General features: G+C 36.8%; 3 protein-coding genes across 4 annotated transcripts in view; 2 read left to right on the top strand and 1 right to left on the bottom strand.

Annotated features, from left to right (window-relative positions):
- LOC127656964 (serine palmitoyltransferase 2-like) overlaps positions 1-19,495 on the top strand; it is a 919,074-nt gene that overhangs the window by 97,596 nt on the left and 801,983 nt on the right. The window lies entirely within an intron of this gene.
- hhipl1 (HHIP-like 1) lies at positions 618-9,087 on the bottom strand. Its single transcript, XM_052145551.1, has 9 exons — positions 8,543-9,087; positions 7,202-7,848; positions 5,518-5,661; positions 5,034-5,362; positions 4,134-4,260; positions 3,706-3,851; positions 3,351-3,432; positions 2,439-2,521; positions 618-2,126 (listed from the first exon to the last, which is right to left on the bottom strand). Exons 1-9 carry the CDS (start codon positions 8,831-8,833, stop codon positions 1,573-1,575), a joined length of 2,403 nt encoding a protein of 800 aa, XP_052001511.1. The 5' UTR covers positions 8,834-9,087; the 3' UTR covers positions 618-1,572.
- ccdc85ca (coiled-coil domain containing 85C, a) overlaps positions 12,939-19,495 on the top strand; it is a 53,914-nt gene continuing 47,357 nt past the window's right edge. For both annotated transcript variants that reach the window (XM_052145568.1, XM_052145567.1), the window contains exon 1: positions 12,939-13,916. In XM_052145568.1, the coding sequence (XP_052001528.1) occupies positions 13,211-13,916 (706 nt within the window). In that variant the 5' untranslated portion in view covers positions 12,939-13,210. The remainder of the gene's footprint in view (positions 13,917-19,495) is intronic.

Below are 19,495 nucleotides of genomic sequence, written 5' to 3'. Positions count from 1 at the left end.
CGGGTCAAAACACTGGGGGTTTTTTTCAGAATAAGATGGGACACTAGAAAAAGTACTTGAATACGGGATTGTCCAGGGAAAAACGGGACGTCTGGCCACCCAATCTCAGAAACAGGATCAGTCTGTTCTATGTATCGATAGGTGTGTTTGACTTTATGCAGTGCTGCGCAGACCGATTGTCACCGAACTTGAAGCAGTGCATGTCGGTAAGAAATATGGTCCGACTTGAACTAACCGCCGCATCACCGTGATGCCATCAAGAGCATTTTCATCCAGAGGAGCTGCACCAGGTCTAATGACGACACAGCTTATTCATGATTAGCCAGACTCACAACGTGGCAATGGTTACACGTGTTTCATGGGCTGTTTGCAATTGTATACTTCACATACTACCGATGCTATGTCAGAAATAAGAGTAGCATGGTAGTATACCATTACCATGGTGATTATTCTGCCACCGCCAGTTCGGCCAAAAACTCTCACAGCTCCGTGTTTTTACAACAGTAGGCCTACATCATGTTTATATCATGCTGTATTATGTTAGTCATTTCATGTTTATTCATAACTAAATTCAGAATGATTAAAATACTGACCCCTTTATTGATATTATAATAACAGAGACTTTTATTGGACTCTCTTCTTATACAAACAGGAACTGTATTAAGAGCACAATAACCTTTTCAAATGAACAATGCTTCTAGTTATTTTATGTAAAATTCAAACATCTGTCTATCTGAATTCCACTTCGTCTGCAGTAGAGAAAGCAAACATTGCGTGATCTTCCTTGACTGGTGTAGGTTCAGCAGACGACGAGAAGCGCAAGTCACCAAGTTAACTGCTCTCTTTTCAACTCTTCCCCCGACTGTAACTGGCAAATCGAGATGCAGCTCAACTCGAACACACCTAATCTAACAACAAATGCAACTCTTGCATCCAGACGTTTACATTCTAGACATACTAGCTACCAGAAAGGGATGAGAAGAACAGTCAAAACACAGCCCAGAATACAAGGAACTCCTAAACTGTTTTAAAAAGCACCCCATCATAAGAATTACATCTCAGATCTCAGAGTGTGCAGAGCTGTAGGCAAAGGGTGCTATCAGATCTTTTGATAACTACATAACCATATCTCCATTTGTTTTATAAAAATATTTATAAAACCGTGTACATGTGGATAACATCTTATTGTACTGATCGTTTCACTAATCATTTCATTAATTTTTGATTCACAACTGTAGTTTCATGTTGGTGAAAAAATAATCACAAAGTCACTATCTTTCTTAATTTATTTGTGATTGATGCTATTAAAGAATGGTTACGAAAGTGGTATTAAGATGTTATTTTATAGGCAAAAAATATTTTTCAATATTTTTTCAAATTAAAACATTCACATAGGTCTATGAATTTAAGCAGCAAACAAGAATGTACATTAATGTTTAGTCACAATTAAAATTTAAGTAAAATATCAAATATTATTTTTGAGCATAGTTCACCTGCATTTCAGCTCGGAATAGATGAGGTAGACCTATGTGCTAAAACTAACAACAACAAGGTTGTTTAATCATTTTCTGATTATTCCGAGCCTGAATTTCCACATATCACTCCTGCATCTTCATAATGTGCACAGTTGTGCGTGCCCACTCCAGCATGCTGGCAGTCCAGAAGGGTTTCTTCTGTCCCCTCACACTGCACATCATCCAAAATAATCTTCAGGTCCTTCCCCTCCCCAAACTCGGCATGCTTGGCAGCCTTAAGTGCATGGCGGAACCCAAGCTGCCGGCAGACCACCACAGCATTCTTTGTGTTCCAGAGATCATCACAAATGGTCCCCCATTCACCATTAGCATATATCTCCACCCTTCCCCGATCTCTCTGACTCTCTTCGTCCCCAACCAATCTCACAGCTCCGTTCTTTTGCTTGCCCTTTCTGCGCCTAACCTTCCGTTGCCTGGATGTTTTGAGAGGCTTGGCTGTAGTTGGGGTGAATGGAGTGGGGGTGATTTGTACATCCGGCTCCTTAAAGTTGCCTGGCAGCTCTTGTAGCCAGTCTTCTGAGGCAGCATCAGGAGGGTTTTCTGCATGTGAGAGTCTAGGACGCTTTGTTGGAATACTGACTCCAATCAAAGCTGTGAAAAAGAAATTTACACAAGAAAAACATTTACTAAATAATATTGTTATTTTATTTTAGGTTTGAAATACACACACACACACACACACACACACACACACACACACACACACACACACACACACACACACACACTATATATATAGCTCCTTAAAAATTATTTTTGTAATTTTTTTTATTTATTACATACAATATCTTATGTAATTTTGAGTATCCTTGTAATAGTCAAGATGAGGTGGAACTGATATGGTACAGTATATTGGTCAAAAACACAGATTTACCCAAGTCCTTAGAGAGTAAATAAACATACTTTCCTTTGGCTTGAATGGAATACGGTGGCTCTTAACACGGACTGAATGTGGGTCATAATTACATTTTCCTGGGGGTGCACGTCTGTAATAAAGCAAGGAAAACATTTGAATCTTTTCTTCCAGGGAGGTGACCTCCAGGGATACAGACAGCACTTAAAAAGTAGTAACATTTTGCTGTCCTATTCTTAAAAAGAAAACCAAGGCATTGCTTTCACAAACACAAACTTTAGTCTGCCGGGATGTAAGCAAGAAATAGAAGTAATACAATGACCACTTTAAAGCTACTGGAGTACTTGGCAAGTATTGATTTAATCTATGTCAGACAGAAAGAGATAACAGAAGGATGTATTGCTGCTAAGTAACACAACCATTTCATAACCATTCCTAAAGTCTGTTAGGATGCGAGACAAGCTGATCTTTGCACACTAGTAGACTATTTAAAGGTCCACTCAGTAACTTTTTTGTTGATCCCTTCTTGGTCTTTCAGTGACACCTAGCGGCCTGGATGCAGCAACATTAAAAATCAATAGTTTTCATTTACAGATGCTATTGAGAAATTCACTATTCACAGTCAGCCATGATTAATTTAATCCATAGGGTGAAAGTGTCCAATAACAGGGCAGTTTAAAAAGATTAAGCGAGTAGTACGAGTAGTTCTCGTCATGTGATTCCAACATGGCAGCCCCCATGAGGAGACCCTCTCTGTGTAGAATAAAATAGCTTTTATATAGCAGTCATAACATTAACATTTTATAATGTTAATGTTATGACTGGATTCCTTATCTCATGTTATTTGCCTTTTTTATATACTTTTGTTTCAAAATTATAATTAATTTCTTTAGGAGTACACATTTTTTAATGAGGAACAAATTACTGATTGCACCTTTAAGGAGTGTTAAAAAAAGTCATACCTTGAGGGATCAACAATTTTGTACACAACACCTGTAGATGATGTCGCACTAGGTATTTCGGTAGACATGAAATAGAGTTCACCTGGTCATACAGAAAACATGTTAAGTGACATAAAATTTTGTTTTTAATGAATTAATATAACAAACAAATATGAGTTGTCCACAAATAGGTGCTGCTATTTAGCAATTTGTGCAGCATAGAAGAGAGAAAGGGATGTTGTGATAACTGACATAGGCACAGTTGGAATTATTATTTGATATACCTGTAGCTACTTTTCTTTTCTTATGTCTAAACTAGGTAGTGGATTTCTAAAATGTTTAAAAGGAACTTCTTTCTACATTTTTTAGTACATACCTGCTTCATCCTCTGCAAATGAAATGATGTACGGATAGTAATTGTTGATGAGCCCTGGAAATGAACAAGTCAGACCCATGCCCATGCAAATCTCATTGTATTCCCAAATCCTTGTGTTTCTGTTTTCTTTTAAACTCATCAGGCGTCTGTGAAAATTCATACAGTTAATATTTGAAAGCATGTACATTCGCATTACCTGAAATTATTTATTACATATACTGGGAGACGTCAGAAAGCACTACCACAGCAAATACCTAAACATACAAAGCAAATTCCTTTAATGTCTTTAAAGAATTAACCTGTAAGACTGCAGTATTCAAAATACCTGTGGTTTTCACTATTTTTCTGGTCATTTATAACTCTATTTGTTTTAGCTTTTATCAACTTTAATTTGATATGCAAACGTTTAAATCATTCTCATTTCTTACCCACTCATAAAGTCTCCAAATATGTACATGCCATTTAAATTTGGATTTTCACAGCCTCTGTAAACATAGCCACCTGTGACAGATTTGCCCATTTTGTGTGGATATGCGAAAATTGGAAGAACATCATCTAAAAATGAAAAGAGAAATATACAGATTTGGGTTGATTGAGAAAAGAGACAGCAATAATTTACTTGTCAACATTTTCTTACATACTGTACCAACATAGTCTCAGGAAAACTCGTAATAATTTGTACGAGGCAGTGAAATTATAAGATATTGTTCGACTTCGCCTGTGCAGTATGAAAAGTATGACTTTTATACCAAGCAATCAACATAATGTCAAACTGATACAAAAGAGTTATCCATTTTTAGCTAGCCTCCTATGCAACACTTTCTTTCAAGAAAGGAAACATCTATAAACAAATTTGTTAACTCGATGTCATTAACCTGCTATACGCTTCCCTCGTCACGTTCCAAACACCGATCTTTGCATTTTTTTCAAGGTACATAGGAGTTATCTTCCTATTTATAGGAAGGTTAGGTTAAGTGATTGAGTAAAGGATTAGGCTTTATGGTTAGCCTTAGGTTTGGGTTAGTTGTTAAACTTAGGAAAAATCATAATAACGTTGATTGTTTTTTTTTTCTATGGGAGTAAAAGTTGTATGATTTCACCATCACGTACATTTATTTAGACTTTACATGAGACTAGGTTGTAATTACACACATCTTTAATGACTGTAAAACTTTACATAAATGTCTAGATATACTGTTTCTCTATACATTTCTCTTCTATTTTTTCTATCTTTCTTTTCTTATAATTTTTCCCCAAATCAAAATACATTTAAATTTAACTTTTAAAGTTTGAGAGCTGCATTTTTATTGTATACACAGTATACCCACCTAAGGAGCTGTTTGCGCAGAGCTTCTTGTCATAACAAGAGAAGCCCTCTTTTGCTCTCCATCCATAATTCCGGCCCTTCTCCACTATGTCTATTTCCTCGAACTTATTCTGGCCCACATCCCCACAGAAGATTCGTCCTTTTCCTTCCTTGGTGTATGGATCTCCTCTGTCTACTGAGCATCTCCACATGTTTCGGACCCCATAGGCATACACCTCCGGCCGAGCGTTGCGTTCATGCACAAATGGATTGTCCGACGGAATTCTATACAGTGGCCCCTTTTCATTGTCATCTACATCAATGCGAAGAACCTTTCCCAAAAGTGCAGATCTAGCAGCAATGTCCAGATAAGAGAGGATACATTATCATAACCAATCTGTCCACAATGACCAAGGTTGGAAAGTGAAATTTTGCTACATGTACAAATTCATTAAAATAATATAAGAGTTATTTTTACACCTCTTAGAATATTTATCTAAACGTACTTGTTCTGAGCATTTCCAAATTTCCCAAATGGATCTCCTGCCATTCCACCATCCCCAGTGAAGATGTATAAGTATCCATCATCAGCAAACAGAAGCTGACCACCATTGTGATTAGAGGCAGGTTCATCAATCTCTAAAATGATTCTGAGAGGACATGAAGACACATTTTGGAATTACCTGTGTACCATATAGTAAAACAGATCAGGAATATACAATTTCAACTCTAGTCGAACATCCCCACCAAAGAATTAGCTCAGTCCAAATTATTTAAAGGAATATTCCGGGTTCAATACAAGTTAAGCTCAATCGACAGCAAATGTGGCATAATGTTTGATGCAGTGGGATCCAGCAGATGGAATATTACTTCAGATGATTTGTAGAAGGAATAACAATCTTTAATTTGTAAAAAATTATAAATTAATACAAATGAATTAAATCAATTTAAAATGAATGCAATACAGAAAAATAAATGTTTGTTTATAAAATGTTAAGTAGATATATCCTAAGGATATATCCAAGGACTAAGTCCTGGAATAAACCTAACAATACAAAGTCTTTGTCTAATGGACTAAGTAAGTAAATGGAAAGAAGTTAAAGTACAGAGTCAAGATGAGGCCTCAAAGTCGGAGATCATAAGCGAAGAGCTATAGGGTTCAGATGTTAGTCTTAAGACCAAAATTTAATTTAAGGTCTTTATACCTTCTTGAGGCTGTGCCAAGAAAGACTCTACACAATTCTGCACAATTGATGCAGTTGTAACTGAAGGTGTCAAGTCATATTGTTATGACCTACTGAAGTGTGAAAGCTGCGATTAAGTGGAAGGAGTATGTTGCAGAATAATTTGTGCATACATTCATACCAAAGCACTTGTCACTGCTGAGCACTTATCATGCTCAGCAAAGTGCACACACAGGTGTCTAAAAAGGCATCCTGTGTGTGCAGACAGTTGGAAGAATAACAGCTATAAAACTTAGCTCTCTCTGCAACCAGCTTTGAAACCTCATCAGGTAAAAAGGGCAACAAGTTCATATACTAAGAGTATAAAATGTATATACTTTTTTGCACGCAGTGCTCCAGTTTCTCACAGGAACTTTTGAACACACAAGGCATAAACCATAAACAAAGGTGGAGAGTGAAAGCATGAGTTGAATACATAAATGTGGATACATGAATATGCTTGTACAATATAAATAAGCAAGAGTAAGCAAAAGTATAAAAATATAGGAAGGACTCTAGCGACTTGCATCAATGTTGATAATCACAAAAAAATATTCTGATTCGTCCCTCAAACAAACAAACAAAAAAACAAAAAAAAAAAAGTGACAGTAAAGAAATGAGTCACAATGGATATGAATGGAGCCCATTTTTGAAGGGGTTAAAAGGCAGAAATGTGAAGCTCATAGTTTTGTAAAGCACTTCATGATTCATTAATTCTTTTGTTAAAAGGTATCTATTTTTTGAGCTATAAAGTTGTTTAAATGGCCATTTTAGGGTTTAGATTAGCCACATTTACTGCCATTGTAAGTGCCTCACTGTCACCCAAATATTTGCTTTTTAAAAGAAAAGGAGGGACAAGTCGAAATTATTTTTGCACTAATTAACATTATGCCAAAAATGCTGTTGATTAACGTGTATTAAACCCGGAATATTCAACACAGCTGAAGTGAGTTTTAAAGTTGCTCACCTCTCAGATCCGTGGTCAACCACATTCATATCCGCAGATGAGATACGAAACTCACTGATGCGGATTCTCTCATCAAAGCCAACCTCCACGGAGTAATACACATAAAGCTTCCCATTGTATTTAAAGTTTGGGTGAAAGGTGAGTCCCAGAAAGCCTCTTTCATCGCCTTCCCATGGAGAGGTCAACACAGCCTTGGTGATGTTTAGAAACGGTTTCTCAAGCTTTGAGCGATCTGGAAGGTATACCCAGACCAAGCCAACTTGTTCAGCAACGAAAAACCTGTGTGTACCATCATTGGCGTGAACCATGGCAAGGGGGTTTCTGAGTCCATTGGCAACCTCCTCCAAGCACAGCTGCAAGCAGCCGTCAGAATCAGCTGCAGTGCGGCCCAGATTTTTGGTTAACAGTTCATTGCTTAGGAGATGAGGATAACAGTAGTCTGGATCATCCACCTCCAGGTACTGACAGAGCTTACGCTGGTCATGCTTAAGTTCTTCAATACGTGGATCGTCAGACAACAAGGTCAGAAAAGAACTGCACTTGGAATGGAGTTGAGAACAGTAGTCTGGGCACAGTCCAGGTATGGTGTGTATGGGTGTGCTGGGGTCTTCAGCATCAAAAAGGTGAGCCGCAAATGGAGAGCATTCCTGTAGAAGAGAAACAAGAAAAGTGGGGAGGTAACTGGATCTTGCCTGACTCAAGCAATATATTTGCCTAGCCTTTCTGCTCATCCACATTCAACATTGTGAAATCACAACCTCTTAAATCACACTGTAGGTTAAGCCCTTATTCGACCCCCTGCATTTGTGAACATTCTGTTTAATGATTGGACAATTATTTGAGTGTTTTATTTAGGCATGCTTGTTGTATGTCAATTTAGTTGTTTGTGCAAGTGACTTCAATAAACATGTTGAAAGAGATACCTTGTGATACTAGTGACATAATTTGGCAACACACTAGGCAAGCAACCGGAGTATTTAGGGGCCGTTCACACCAAACACGTACTTGCCCTCGACGGATAGAGCAGAACGCATTAGTCTCGGGTCTTTTTTATACTTGACACGGCGTCTAAAAACGAGACGCAGGCGCAACGGTCAGTATAGCACATGCTTACATACGAAAACAATCGCGGACGGACGCAAAAACGTTTTTGTTGTGAACGGCCCCGAAGAATGTTGGACATCGTAATTTACGTAATACAAATCTCTGCAAATTGCGGTACGTGTCCAGATACACGTCTAATGGTTCTTGTACATTAAGAAAGCAACACAACACTGAACAAAATATATTTTCAATCAAACTTGCGTTTCTTAAGTTGTTTCTGCTCTCGGGCAGACATACCTGGCAAAGTAGATCTTGTACGTACGCGGCACAGTTCGAAAATCCATAATAATCGAAGTTATCCATTATTCGATAATATTTTGCCATCAGCTCTTGGTCCCTGGCATAGTCGCAGCAGCCGAAGTATGTATACATTTTACAGAACTGAAGCTCTTGTTGAGGCTGAAAAGGGGGTTTAAAATCCAAACATTGTGGATGCATGAACGCAGGTGCTATCCAAAACGCTAACAAATAAAACAAAACAAATGGCGATTGCCATATACGACCGAAGACATCGCAGAAGTACCACATAGCGCTCAAATCCTGCTGCCCAACTTCAGTTACATGAAAGCAAAAGTTATGCAATGGCGAAGATACTCGACCTCACTGACTTGTGCTGTTATGCACTTTGCCCTTATTTTAATCATCAACCATTCCCAAACAAATGTAGGCTACGTCTTATTTGCTCTGTAACCACTACAGATGAATTGCAAATCGGTTGCTGGATCTGTATACTAGCCCATCTCCTCTATATCTGTGCAACGAGACGTGCCTTACATCCTGAGCAGATGTGAGACCACGTTCGGTTCCAAACCGCGACTCTGTCTGACTGTAGTTAATTCATGTCGAGCTGCAAACGCAATTTATTCCGCCGTTACCCATAGAAACACCGAAACAAGACTCAAGTTTTTACGTGGTGTTTAATTTAACCATTATATTCTGTTTGGGATCTGAGTGATCCACAGAACCACTTTAATAGCTCAAGTATCTGTGACTGATCACTAATGAATGTGATCCATAGGCCTAATTGTAGCCTATACAATGGGTCAGGTAAACATGAGTAAATGCAATGAACAGGCTGATTCAAACTAGCCATACACTTTTGCCAGTTGAATTTGTTTAATTAAATAATAGGGGCAACAGGGCTGAAGGCCCCCAGGGGTAAAGGCACTTTTGATTTTATTTTCTCTTAAAACCATAAACAGCATCAAAAATTACCACAGTACTTCCCTTAACACCTGTTTGTCACTCGAAACTGAAAAAGGTATGAGCTTATTGTGTGCAGTATCTAAAGTTCGATTTTGAGGTACTTTTGTTTAAATATAATGCTTTTTAAAATGTTGCAAATTTATGTAGCTAATGAGAATCCCTGAAAATATCACATTCATTTTGAGACAGAATGCTTAATTGTAAATTTCAGTTTTGTTTAAAGTGATTAAATAAAAAAAATAATAAGTGCCCAGTAAGTGAAATTGGAGTCTTTGGGGTAAAAGGTCACCCTGTAGAAGGGGCTAAAACCCCCTATCAACACACTGTATTTCCTTTAGGTTATTTTGAATAAACTCTTTGGAAAAGATTCATTTTTTACTCAAAATTCATCTTGCTGTCTCAAAACTATTTGCCTAAGTTAACCAATTTTGCCCTATAACTGTTTGTCCCTATATTTACAAGACATCCTTAATGTCACAATAACCTCTTTGGAAACCCCCTGGGGGCCCATAAGCCCAAGCGTGGGGTAAATGGCTCCCTCGACAACTTTAAAAAAAAGGAAAGAATTTTAATCAGAACAACCTTTTGTTATTATTTCTTTTCACACAAATTATGTTGCTCCATCAGAATAAGAAATTTATTTACTTATTTTATTTTACATCTTGATACATTTTGTGACCAGCATAAAAGCACATTTTCCTGAAGGTGTGACCTTTAGCCCCGTTGTTATCAGATTAGCAGAACATTAAACAATTTAAAGGGTTAATTTGAAAATGACTCATATTAGTTTGTGAAAGAATCCACAGCATTGGGTTCTCTGGAATGGCAAAAAGAAAGATAGAAAGAAAGCAAAGTCAATTTCAATAGAACTTTAGAGTTGAAGTGAGAGCACTGCTTCGAATCCATGGAAATTAATCTGTTCCATCTGTGTTTTCTGTTATGCAATCACAGTTTGCCAGCCACGACTTACTGCACACACATTATTTAACCATTATCTTCTGTTGAGAATGATTTAACGTTCTTATTGTTTAGAGACCCATATGCTGTATGTGGTATGTTTAAAAATAAAGATAGTAATTAATTTAACCTTTTATTTAAGGGTTTTATTATAACCCTTGGTATTTCTAACTGACTCGATCCTAATGATCTGAGAGGTCTGATAGGTTTATATTCAACATATCTGCAATGTATTTAGGTCCTAGAACATTGAGTGATTTATAAAAGTAATAGTACTTTTAAATAAATTCTAAATGTAACTGGAAGCCTGTGTAAAGAATTCGGGTAAGAATCCTGGCAGCAGACCAGTGAGGAGGCCAATACAGTAGTCCATCCTACTGGTGATGAATTCATGAACAAGTTTCTCTAACTCTTGACTGGATACAAATCATCTATTTTTTTAGATGATAGTTGGCTGATTTAGTTATTGATTTGATGTAAGTGACTAAGGTCTGACTCCAAAATGACACCAAGATTCCTTACTTGATTTTTTTTGTCTTAAGACTCCTGGAGCCAAGGTATGTTTTCACCTTGGGAATTTCGCCTTTGTTGCCAAATAGACATCAATATATTATGTTCATGTGTAGTTGTTATGCAAATATATATATATATATATATATATATATATATATATATATATATATATATATATATATATGTTATGCAAATATATATATATATATATATATATATATATATATATATATATATATATATATATATATATATATATATATATAAATAAATTTAGGCATATATAAGTGTTATGCAAATATATATATATATATATATATATATATATATATATATATATATATATATATATATATATATATATATATATATATATATATATATATATATATATATATTTAGGGATGAATGTTGAGGAATTTCTATTCTATTCTTCTTTACTTTATCTTAAAATAATTATTTCACCAAACACTTTGCAATGTCAGACTGAGTTCCTGGATGTTAATTTAAAAGAGTCACTGGCTCAGCAGTTCATAAGTGATTTCAGTTGATTTATGACTATTGTCAAGTCCACACCATCCATCAATTACAGATGCGAGCAACGTTGAGTCATTATTTCCACTAGATGGCGATGGGTTCATATCACTGACTTCATGGGAGTCCGTGCAATACCCACACAGATTAAGAGGGTTTTATTTCTCCAATAAAACGACTGACATCATATGACAGATTGACATGGTAATCCGTTTAATTGGTTAACAGATTGTAATCATAGCCTGCATTATCATATGAATGGACAATTCACTAGCGTGTTTCTAGTCTTTAATATCTAAAGGAATGTTTCTGGAAGAATGTTTCATTGTTTAAATATAGGTCAAAAACTTTAGCAGAGCATTAATATCACCAAAACCCTCATTAAACCACGCGTGAATCACAGACACTTTCATTGCTATTACTGGAGCTACGTTAACGAATTATATAGACTGTTCCTTTAAGGGGGGAGAAACACACAAATTTTGCTGAAAAAAACTGCTTGTTAACCCCCTTCACTTATCTTTTGCACAAAATCCTCTTAAACTGCAAGAGATACAGTCAAGCACATGGTAGCATTAAGCATCATTTTGTCGCTGACATTGCCAGTGCATTTTTGTGTTTGTTTCTTTACATTTATAATAGATATACTAGATTAATATTTTTTTTTCTTATCTAAATGTTTTTTATTTATTTATTTTGTTTTATTAATATACGATTAATGAAGTGGTATGCGACATCCCTGCAACCTGCTGTGGGTCTCCTTCATGTAGTTTAGAAATTGAATAAATGTGCAGAATGGAAATTAGCATGAAAGTAGTATTTCAAGATGGGCTGGGACTCTCTGATATGTCACGTGCGCTGGGATCATCGTAATAATAATGCACTAGTAATAATTTAACAATTTTAAATCATGCATTTTTAATTTAATGGCTATTAAAGTTGATCAGTGTCATTATTCAAGCAAGAATTACTGAAACAGCGCTGACGGCGTTGTCACGTGGCACGTGTTAATTTTCTCATTGTTGTTAGGGATTGACCAATCAGTCGTCTGCGAATTCCGTGGCGCTATAAAATACGGTGAATTCTGGCGAGTGTGTTGTATAAATTATTTTTATAGAGATTAATTAGACGGATTCCAGTTGTTTGCGTGGTAAAATTTTGTGAAATTACTATATATATATAATTGTATTTTTTAGTGTGCAAATTTCTCCAATTAAACGAAAAATATCATAAGAGTTTAATGCAATCCAATGGTGGATTCGGCTTTGTGAGCCGCCAAGCGCAACCTGGAGGATATAAAGAGAAGTACAATTGTCTACTCAATTTAGGTAACGCATCGCGTACTGAGCTTCGAACATCTCTGACATCACCAAACGCTGACTTTGGAGCGATATTTCCCTCACCATTCATCTGCTTGTGCGTTTGGCTGCGCGGCCAGAGCGTCTCATCAAGGCACTGGGTCGGAGAAATTATATTACTGGTAAGATAAACATGTAATAGCAACAGAAAAGGAATTGCTGACGATCAAATACGGCATCATATTGTCTTATCTGGGTCAGTTGCGAGAGTTTTTTTTATAAACCTTTTTGCGGATGATTTTAAAATGAGTTTGATATTGTTTTTAACGTTTTCACCAAGGACCGATTAGAAAGCCGTGACCAGATTTCCCGTAAGACCACTTTTAACGAAGTTAATATGGCAAAAAATATTATAGACGTCCCAAGGGATGATTTAAGTAAGATATCGGATGAAGAACTCATTAAAATGAGCAAAGAGGAGCTGCTAAGGAGACTCCGAAAAGTTGGTAATGAAAAGATGAACTTAATGGTGGAACATGGGAACATGATGAAGGACGTTAACCGGAGATTACAAGTGCATCTCCACGAGATACGGAGCTTGAAGGAGGTGAACCAGAAACTGCAAGAAGACAACCAGGAGCTTAGAGAACTGTGCTGTTTCTTAGATGATGATCGGCAAAAAGGGAAGAAGCTGTCTCGGGAATGGCAGAGATTTGGCAGGTACACTGCCAGTGTTATGTGGAAGGATGTTGGAATATTTCAGCAAAAACTGAAAGATCTAGAGGCCACTCAAGAGAGTGTGCTGAGAGAGAATGTTGAGTTAAAGGAGATAATTGTGATGTTGGATGATGAGAGGAATGGAGCTGGATCCAGGAGCTCCATTGACAGTCAGTCTAGTCTGACACATATGAATGGAGGTTCTAGTACTGTTAGAGATATTGGGGATGGAAGTAGTACCTCCAGTACGGGTAGTGCTGGAAGCCCAGATCACCACCACAGTCATATACACAAGCCTTCAGAGGGCAAAATAGGGTCCATCAGAAGGTCTATGGATGATCTGTCCACCAACCATCTACACAGAAGCATACCGAATGGACTCAACGGTAAGTTTGGACTTTCAGGAGGAGGTCAGGTTGGGAGTTTTGTGGAAAATCCCATATTTATCCCATATTTTGTACATCATGTACATGATGTCCATGCTGAAGGAATTTGAAATTATTTAATGGAACAAATAAAGAATTTACCAGTGCTTTTGTGCACTGGCATCCAAATCTAGCAAATGATACCTACCATTTTGTGCAAGTGAGTAACATGCAGTCATTGAGACTTTTAGGGGTTTCCAGGGAAACAGATTATGCAAGGACTTGTGGACTCAGGTTTACTTAAGATACGTGACGGTATTTGCACATGGCCATCATAGACACTTCTTCTCCAAACAGGCTGGCTCCACAGATGCTATTGCACTAATGAAGTCAGATCTAATGGGGATTTAATGCTCTCTTAGGCTTGTGGCGTTGGTACACACTGTGAAATCTATCAATAGACCATCAAACATTTCATTCATAGAACAGACATTTCATTCTCACACATAAACAATGGAATGTTTATAAATCAGATATAAGTTATGTAAAAAGCATCATGGATTGTTAATGAATTACACAGCATTGAGTAATATTGCTGACTGCAGACATAATACTGTAAGGGATTAGAGTAAGCAGACTTTGTTGATGTAGTTGGATTTGTGGTATTACTTTTTATCACAGTTTTCATGTTACAGTACAATTACATAATTATAGTAAACAACATGTAGTTAGTGTGAAATTGTTTTTGTGGAAATGCTTGATATTAAGCATTATTATAATACGATGCAATATTTGAGACACAGTCACTTATGTGTTACTGGATCTGTGAGCAAATATTTGGTGAAGTATAGGATTGCTTTGTTTAGTCTAGGTGGTAGCACAGATAAATATTTTTTATTTGTGTCTTTTATGGTTCTGTGACCGTAGTGTGGGCATATATCTGTCACCAGTGCCTAAAGGTGCTATTCTGATGTGTACTTTGTGTATTTACTTAAAGTCAGCACACACAGATACCAAATTATATAATGCCATTTAAATATAACTATCACTTTTGGCTATTATCAAATATATCTGCTTATAATTGTAATAGCATATTGATGCTACATATTCAAATCTGTATATATGTTTCCCAATTTGTGCACTCTCTTGGAAGTGAATTTAGGAAATAACATCTTACAAGAACACTCATTATTATCAAAGTAACCATTACCTAGATTCTTCCATTCTTGCCTATTACATCAGCAATATTTACCCAAGAGTAACAGTAGGACTCCCACCAAATGGCAGGTGATTGATGACAACAGGTCCTCACCACTAGACCAGCATAACTCCTGTGGCAGAAAAAGTTATTTACTGCTAATGGTTTCAGCTGGAAGCTCCAGTCATCACTGGGAACATAGTTTTTGGGATGATAAAGAAATAATTTTTTTAGAGGACAGAGCATTTGATCTTGACTAAATGTTCAAAATGATTATCATATTGGATCCCAGATTTGATTCCCTCACACTTTTGCCAAGATTTTAGTTATCTTTTTGGTTTACACACATGTTGGATGTTACTGGACATGGATAATTACTTGTCCTTGTCCTTAGATTACTGTCATTGGCTGATGAGCAATCTATTGGCATTTGACAAATGCCTGCCGGCTACTTTCATCTCATTGTTCAGTGATACTTAGTTTGTTTGCCCAAACACAACTTTGCCATCAACCTTTCTCCCATCACGACATGCTATTTTCCTCGCTGTCCAACATGTGTATGGAACACAGCTCAGTTAAAACAAGTAGCATTTTTTGAGTTTTAGTATGTTTTTTTAACTAAACAATTGAAGGTCTTTTATATGGTCAAGTACACACTAATCCGGTTAAATTAAAGTTTTTAAAGCGTAATTCGTTTGTCCAAAGCATGCGGTTATGGAGAGCATTTTTGAAACTCTCCTCCATTCCAGTGTGTATGAGAGGCATCAATGTAGCAAAATCCATGTATTTTCAAATGAATACAGATTAGTGTGGATGTGGCCTATGGTACCTGAAACTGGATCAAAGGATCTTATTTATCTATGTGTGAAACAATTTGATTCTAGGCATCTTTTTCTTTGTCTTCTGATGTGTATTTATAATATTGCTTAATTATACTGCCAGTGAGAAACTGTACTGCATTCTCAGAACTGTAGTTGTGTTGGAACTGTGTTGTATATGAGCTTTTCTTCAGTCAGTGAGGGAGATTAGGCTGGCCAGCATTCTCTTTCCCAGGCCTGACCCCCCAATGAGTTAATCTAAGCCACAGGTTGCATCTCTGCTTGTTTAAAAATCTCAAAACAACCAAATTCAACTGCCAGTCAACCAGGAGAACATTCCTGCTCCCTACCACATTGACTGAACATAAATAGATCTTATTCTACCCATACGTGGTCTGGATAAAGACAAAAAGGCCAAACAGTTGGATAGTTTTTACTTTTTTATAATGAAATCAGCAGCTGATCTTTGTTATCTGTTTTCTTCACACTTTAGGGCAGAATACATTTTATCTAAAGGTCCTAAACTCGGAATTCAGAATTCTGTTTTTTCCCATTCCATTTTCCAGTGCAATATATTGCTTCTTAAGTGTAATTCACCGTATTACTTTTACATGATTTAGTTCAGCATAAACATTGTTCAGCTGTCTCGAAACCTGACTTTGAGGTAATGTATTGGTCCCTTTGAGGGGTAAAAGTGCTTCTGTCCTACTTTGAAAAGACTCTGGCCCCCAACAAGCCAGCAATGGACTAAAGGTTTAGTGTCTGGGGTCGAGATTCTGTTACAGAGTTCAGATAACGCTCTTCCCTGCCTGTTCCCACGGCTGGAGTGAAAAGAGATTCAGTTGTCCCCATTCAAGATGCTCCATCTTTAGTGCCCTTCTGCCCTAGTAGAGAGACGTGTCATAAAATAGATTTCAATTTATGGGCACTGCTTTCAATATGGAGGTCACCTCTCTGAAAGAGATTACTTCCAAAGCCAGTTCTTTTTTTTTTTTTTTTTTTTTTTGTATACCATTTTTTTAACTGCGTTAGCAAAAGCAATAAGTAAACCAGGTTGATTTACTCAAAGTGTACACTATGGATCTTTTAAAATTGCTCTTTTGTTTAAGCATCCTGATCAGCCCAACACAGCCACATTGCTTCAACAAATGTTGTGTGTTTTGGGCAGGAATAGTCTGTTTGTTTGGCCAGTGGCAGACGAGGAGAAAAGTTTGGGAAACTTTGCTTTTACATGCACACTAATATGTTGATAACTACAAAAAAGAAACTGTGTTTTAAAAACATAAACAGGAGATCTGTGAGCACTTAACCAGTACACACTAGCAGTTACTAATTCAATTATATAATAAAAAAATTAAATACAAATTTAACTTTCCTTGTATGTCTCTTCTGCACTAGCTTCTATACTTCTCTAGCTACTTTGTGAACTTGGCAGTTCAAAACTGCAGACATTGTTGACTTTATTTTGACAAATTGCTTGTTCCTCATTTGTAAGTTGCTTTGGATAAAAGCGTCTGCTAAATGACTAAATGTAAATGTAAAGTGTATAAAATGTATGCACATTGGAAAAACCGCTAAGGACGGCAGTAAAGGTGTTCACAAGCAATGCAAAATCGGGATGATAGGCAAAAATTGTTATGTGTTGGTTTATGTTTTAAACTTGTATATGATGTTTAAGGTCTATCAAACGCCTTTTCTGCCTATTAAGCATAATTAGTGTAAGATTGTTCATGTAAACGGATTTGCAAATCAAATTGGTATCACTAGTGGTACACTGTAAAACGTGGTTACTTGCAGTTGTTACCTTAAATATTTATTTCTTCTTGATCTGACCCTTAAAATATACTTTACATTGGTTGGTGTAACCTAGTATAGTCATGTTGATGTTGGATATATGGCTCAGATATTTAACAATGTTGAGAATTTGCATGATTTCCCTCATGACTGTATATCTTGTTAGACTGAGTAATCTGTGAGATAATAGTAATTGAATTGTTCTCTTGGGAATGCCCTTAGTGGACCCAGTAGGATAATGCTGCACCTTTTAATTCCCCATGTCAATTCTTGTTTAGTCATGCTTTCAGATGGTAACCAAACAGCAAAGATCAAAGCATTGCTGGTTAGAAAGCATTTTTCTGTCATGCCCAGCGGCAAGCTAAGCGACTCTGCATGTGTGTCCTGGTTTGGGCCTTCTTGAGCTTTTGGTGCAAGGCATTGTTCTTTCAAAAACAAACAGAAGTGGAGAGCACCTCCCCAGCTGCGCAGACTTGTGGGAAGGGTCTTTGACTTTGCTGAATCTGAAGTTTGCAATGTTATTGCTAGGTCCCTGCTACTTGTCTTTGCCTCATAAAGAAAATAATAATCTCACAAAGCTTGTGAGTCTCTGTGAGACGTTTTTGCCAGAACAAGCTTTAAACGGCCCTTTAATTGGGCTGTCCTACTTCAATCCTCTGATATTAACAAAATAGTCTCTTGGGAGCAGAAACTCAGTGCTAGTGAAGATTATGGCTGAGAGAAAAAGGTTTAGTGGTGAGAGAAAAGTGTTTAGTTGTCATTTTGAAGAATATTCTGGGTGATTTCTTACATTATTTTGGATGCTTTTTGTTTGTTCCACAGTTTGTTCACCCCAAGATGAATTTTCTGTATTCATTTACTTACTGTAATGCCTTTCTAGACTCATATAATTTTCTTTCATCCATGGAACATTAAAGGACATGTTTTGAAGAACATTTACACTGCTCTTTTTCCATATAATGGAATCGTACAGTGCCATAGGCTGTCAAGCTCCAAAAAGGACAAGAAAGCACCATAAAAGCATGCACTCATGTATTATATTCTAAGACTTCTGAAGCCATTTGAAGGCTTTGTGTGTGGAACAGGCTGAAATATTTTTTATGTACTTTTCTTAGGCTAAAAAAGAAACAAGTCATATGCAGTTTCTAAGGATGCAAATGTGGCTCCGTCATTGGGAATATTTATACATTGAGTAAGACTTGTGGTTTGGTGTTTCAGTGAGCATGTCCCCCATTTTTTATACAATTTTGTGGTTTTGTGAGTCTTTGCTCTGGTGGAATTTGTGTTCAGCATCTCTTGATGGGTTTAGAGAGAGGAGACAGGACAAAAGAGTTGTGTTGTTATGATAATGTTAAGAAAGCATAGACCAGATCTAGGTTTGGGTCTGGAGAAAAGAAGCATGAAAAAGAGCCCTATGAGGTGATGTTTACTTGTGGATAATTAAAAAAAAAAAGGTGGTCAGGGGTTAAATGTTGAATCCTGACGTACTCTGGATGTGCAGAAACAAGTAATGTCATCAGCTGTGGTCGGTGAACTGTCAGAGGTCTAAACAGATGTAATGCAGTGAAGTTACTGGTGAATTAATACGTTTACACATGCCTATGCAAGCCAGAATATTCTGCCCACTGTAGCTGAAGAAGGTCTGTCCAGATTGAATTAATTAAAACTAGAATTTCTAATTATTGTTTAATTCACTACATTGTCAATCTCAGTTTAACTGTCTTTATATCTGGTTGGTGGATGCATAAGGTGTCCATAGACTTTTTTTAAATCATGATTTTAGGCTAAAA

Source organism: Xyrauchen texanus, chromosome 16 (genome assembly GCF_025860055.1).
Source record: "Xyrauchen texanus isolate HMW12.3.18 chromosome 16, RBS_HiC_50CHRs, whole genome shotgun sequence".
Classification (NCBI taxonomy): Eukaryota; Metazoa; Chordata; class Actinopteri; order Cypriniformes; family Catostomidae; genus Xyrauchen; species Xyrauchen texanus.
This window is presented reverse-complemented; position numbering and strand designations above follow the sequence as displayed.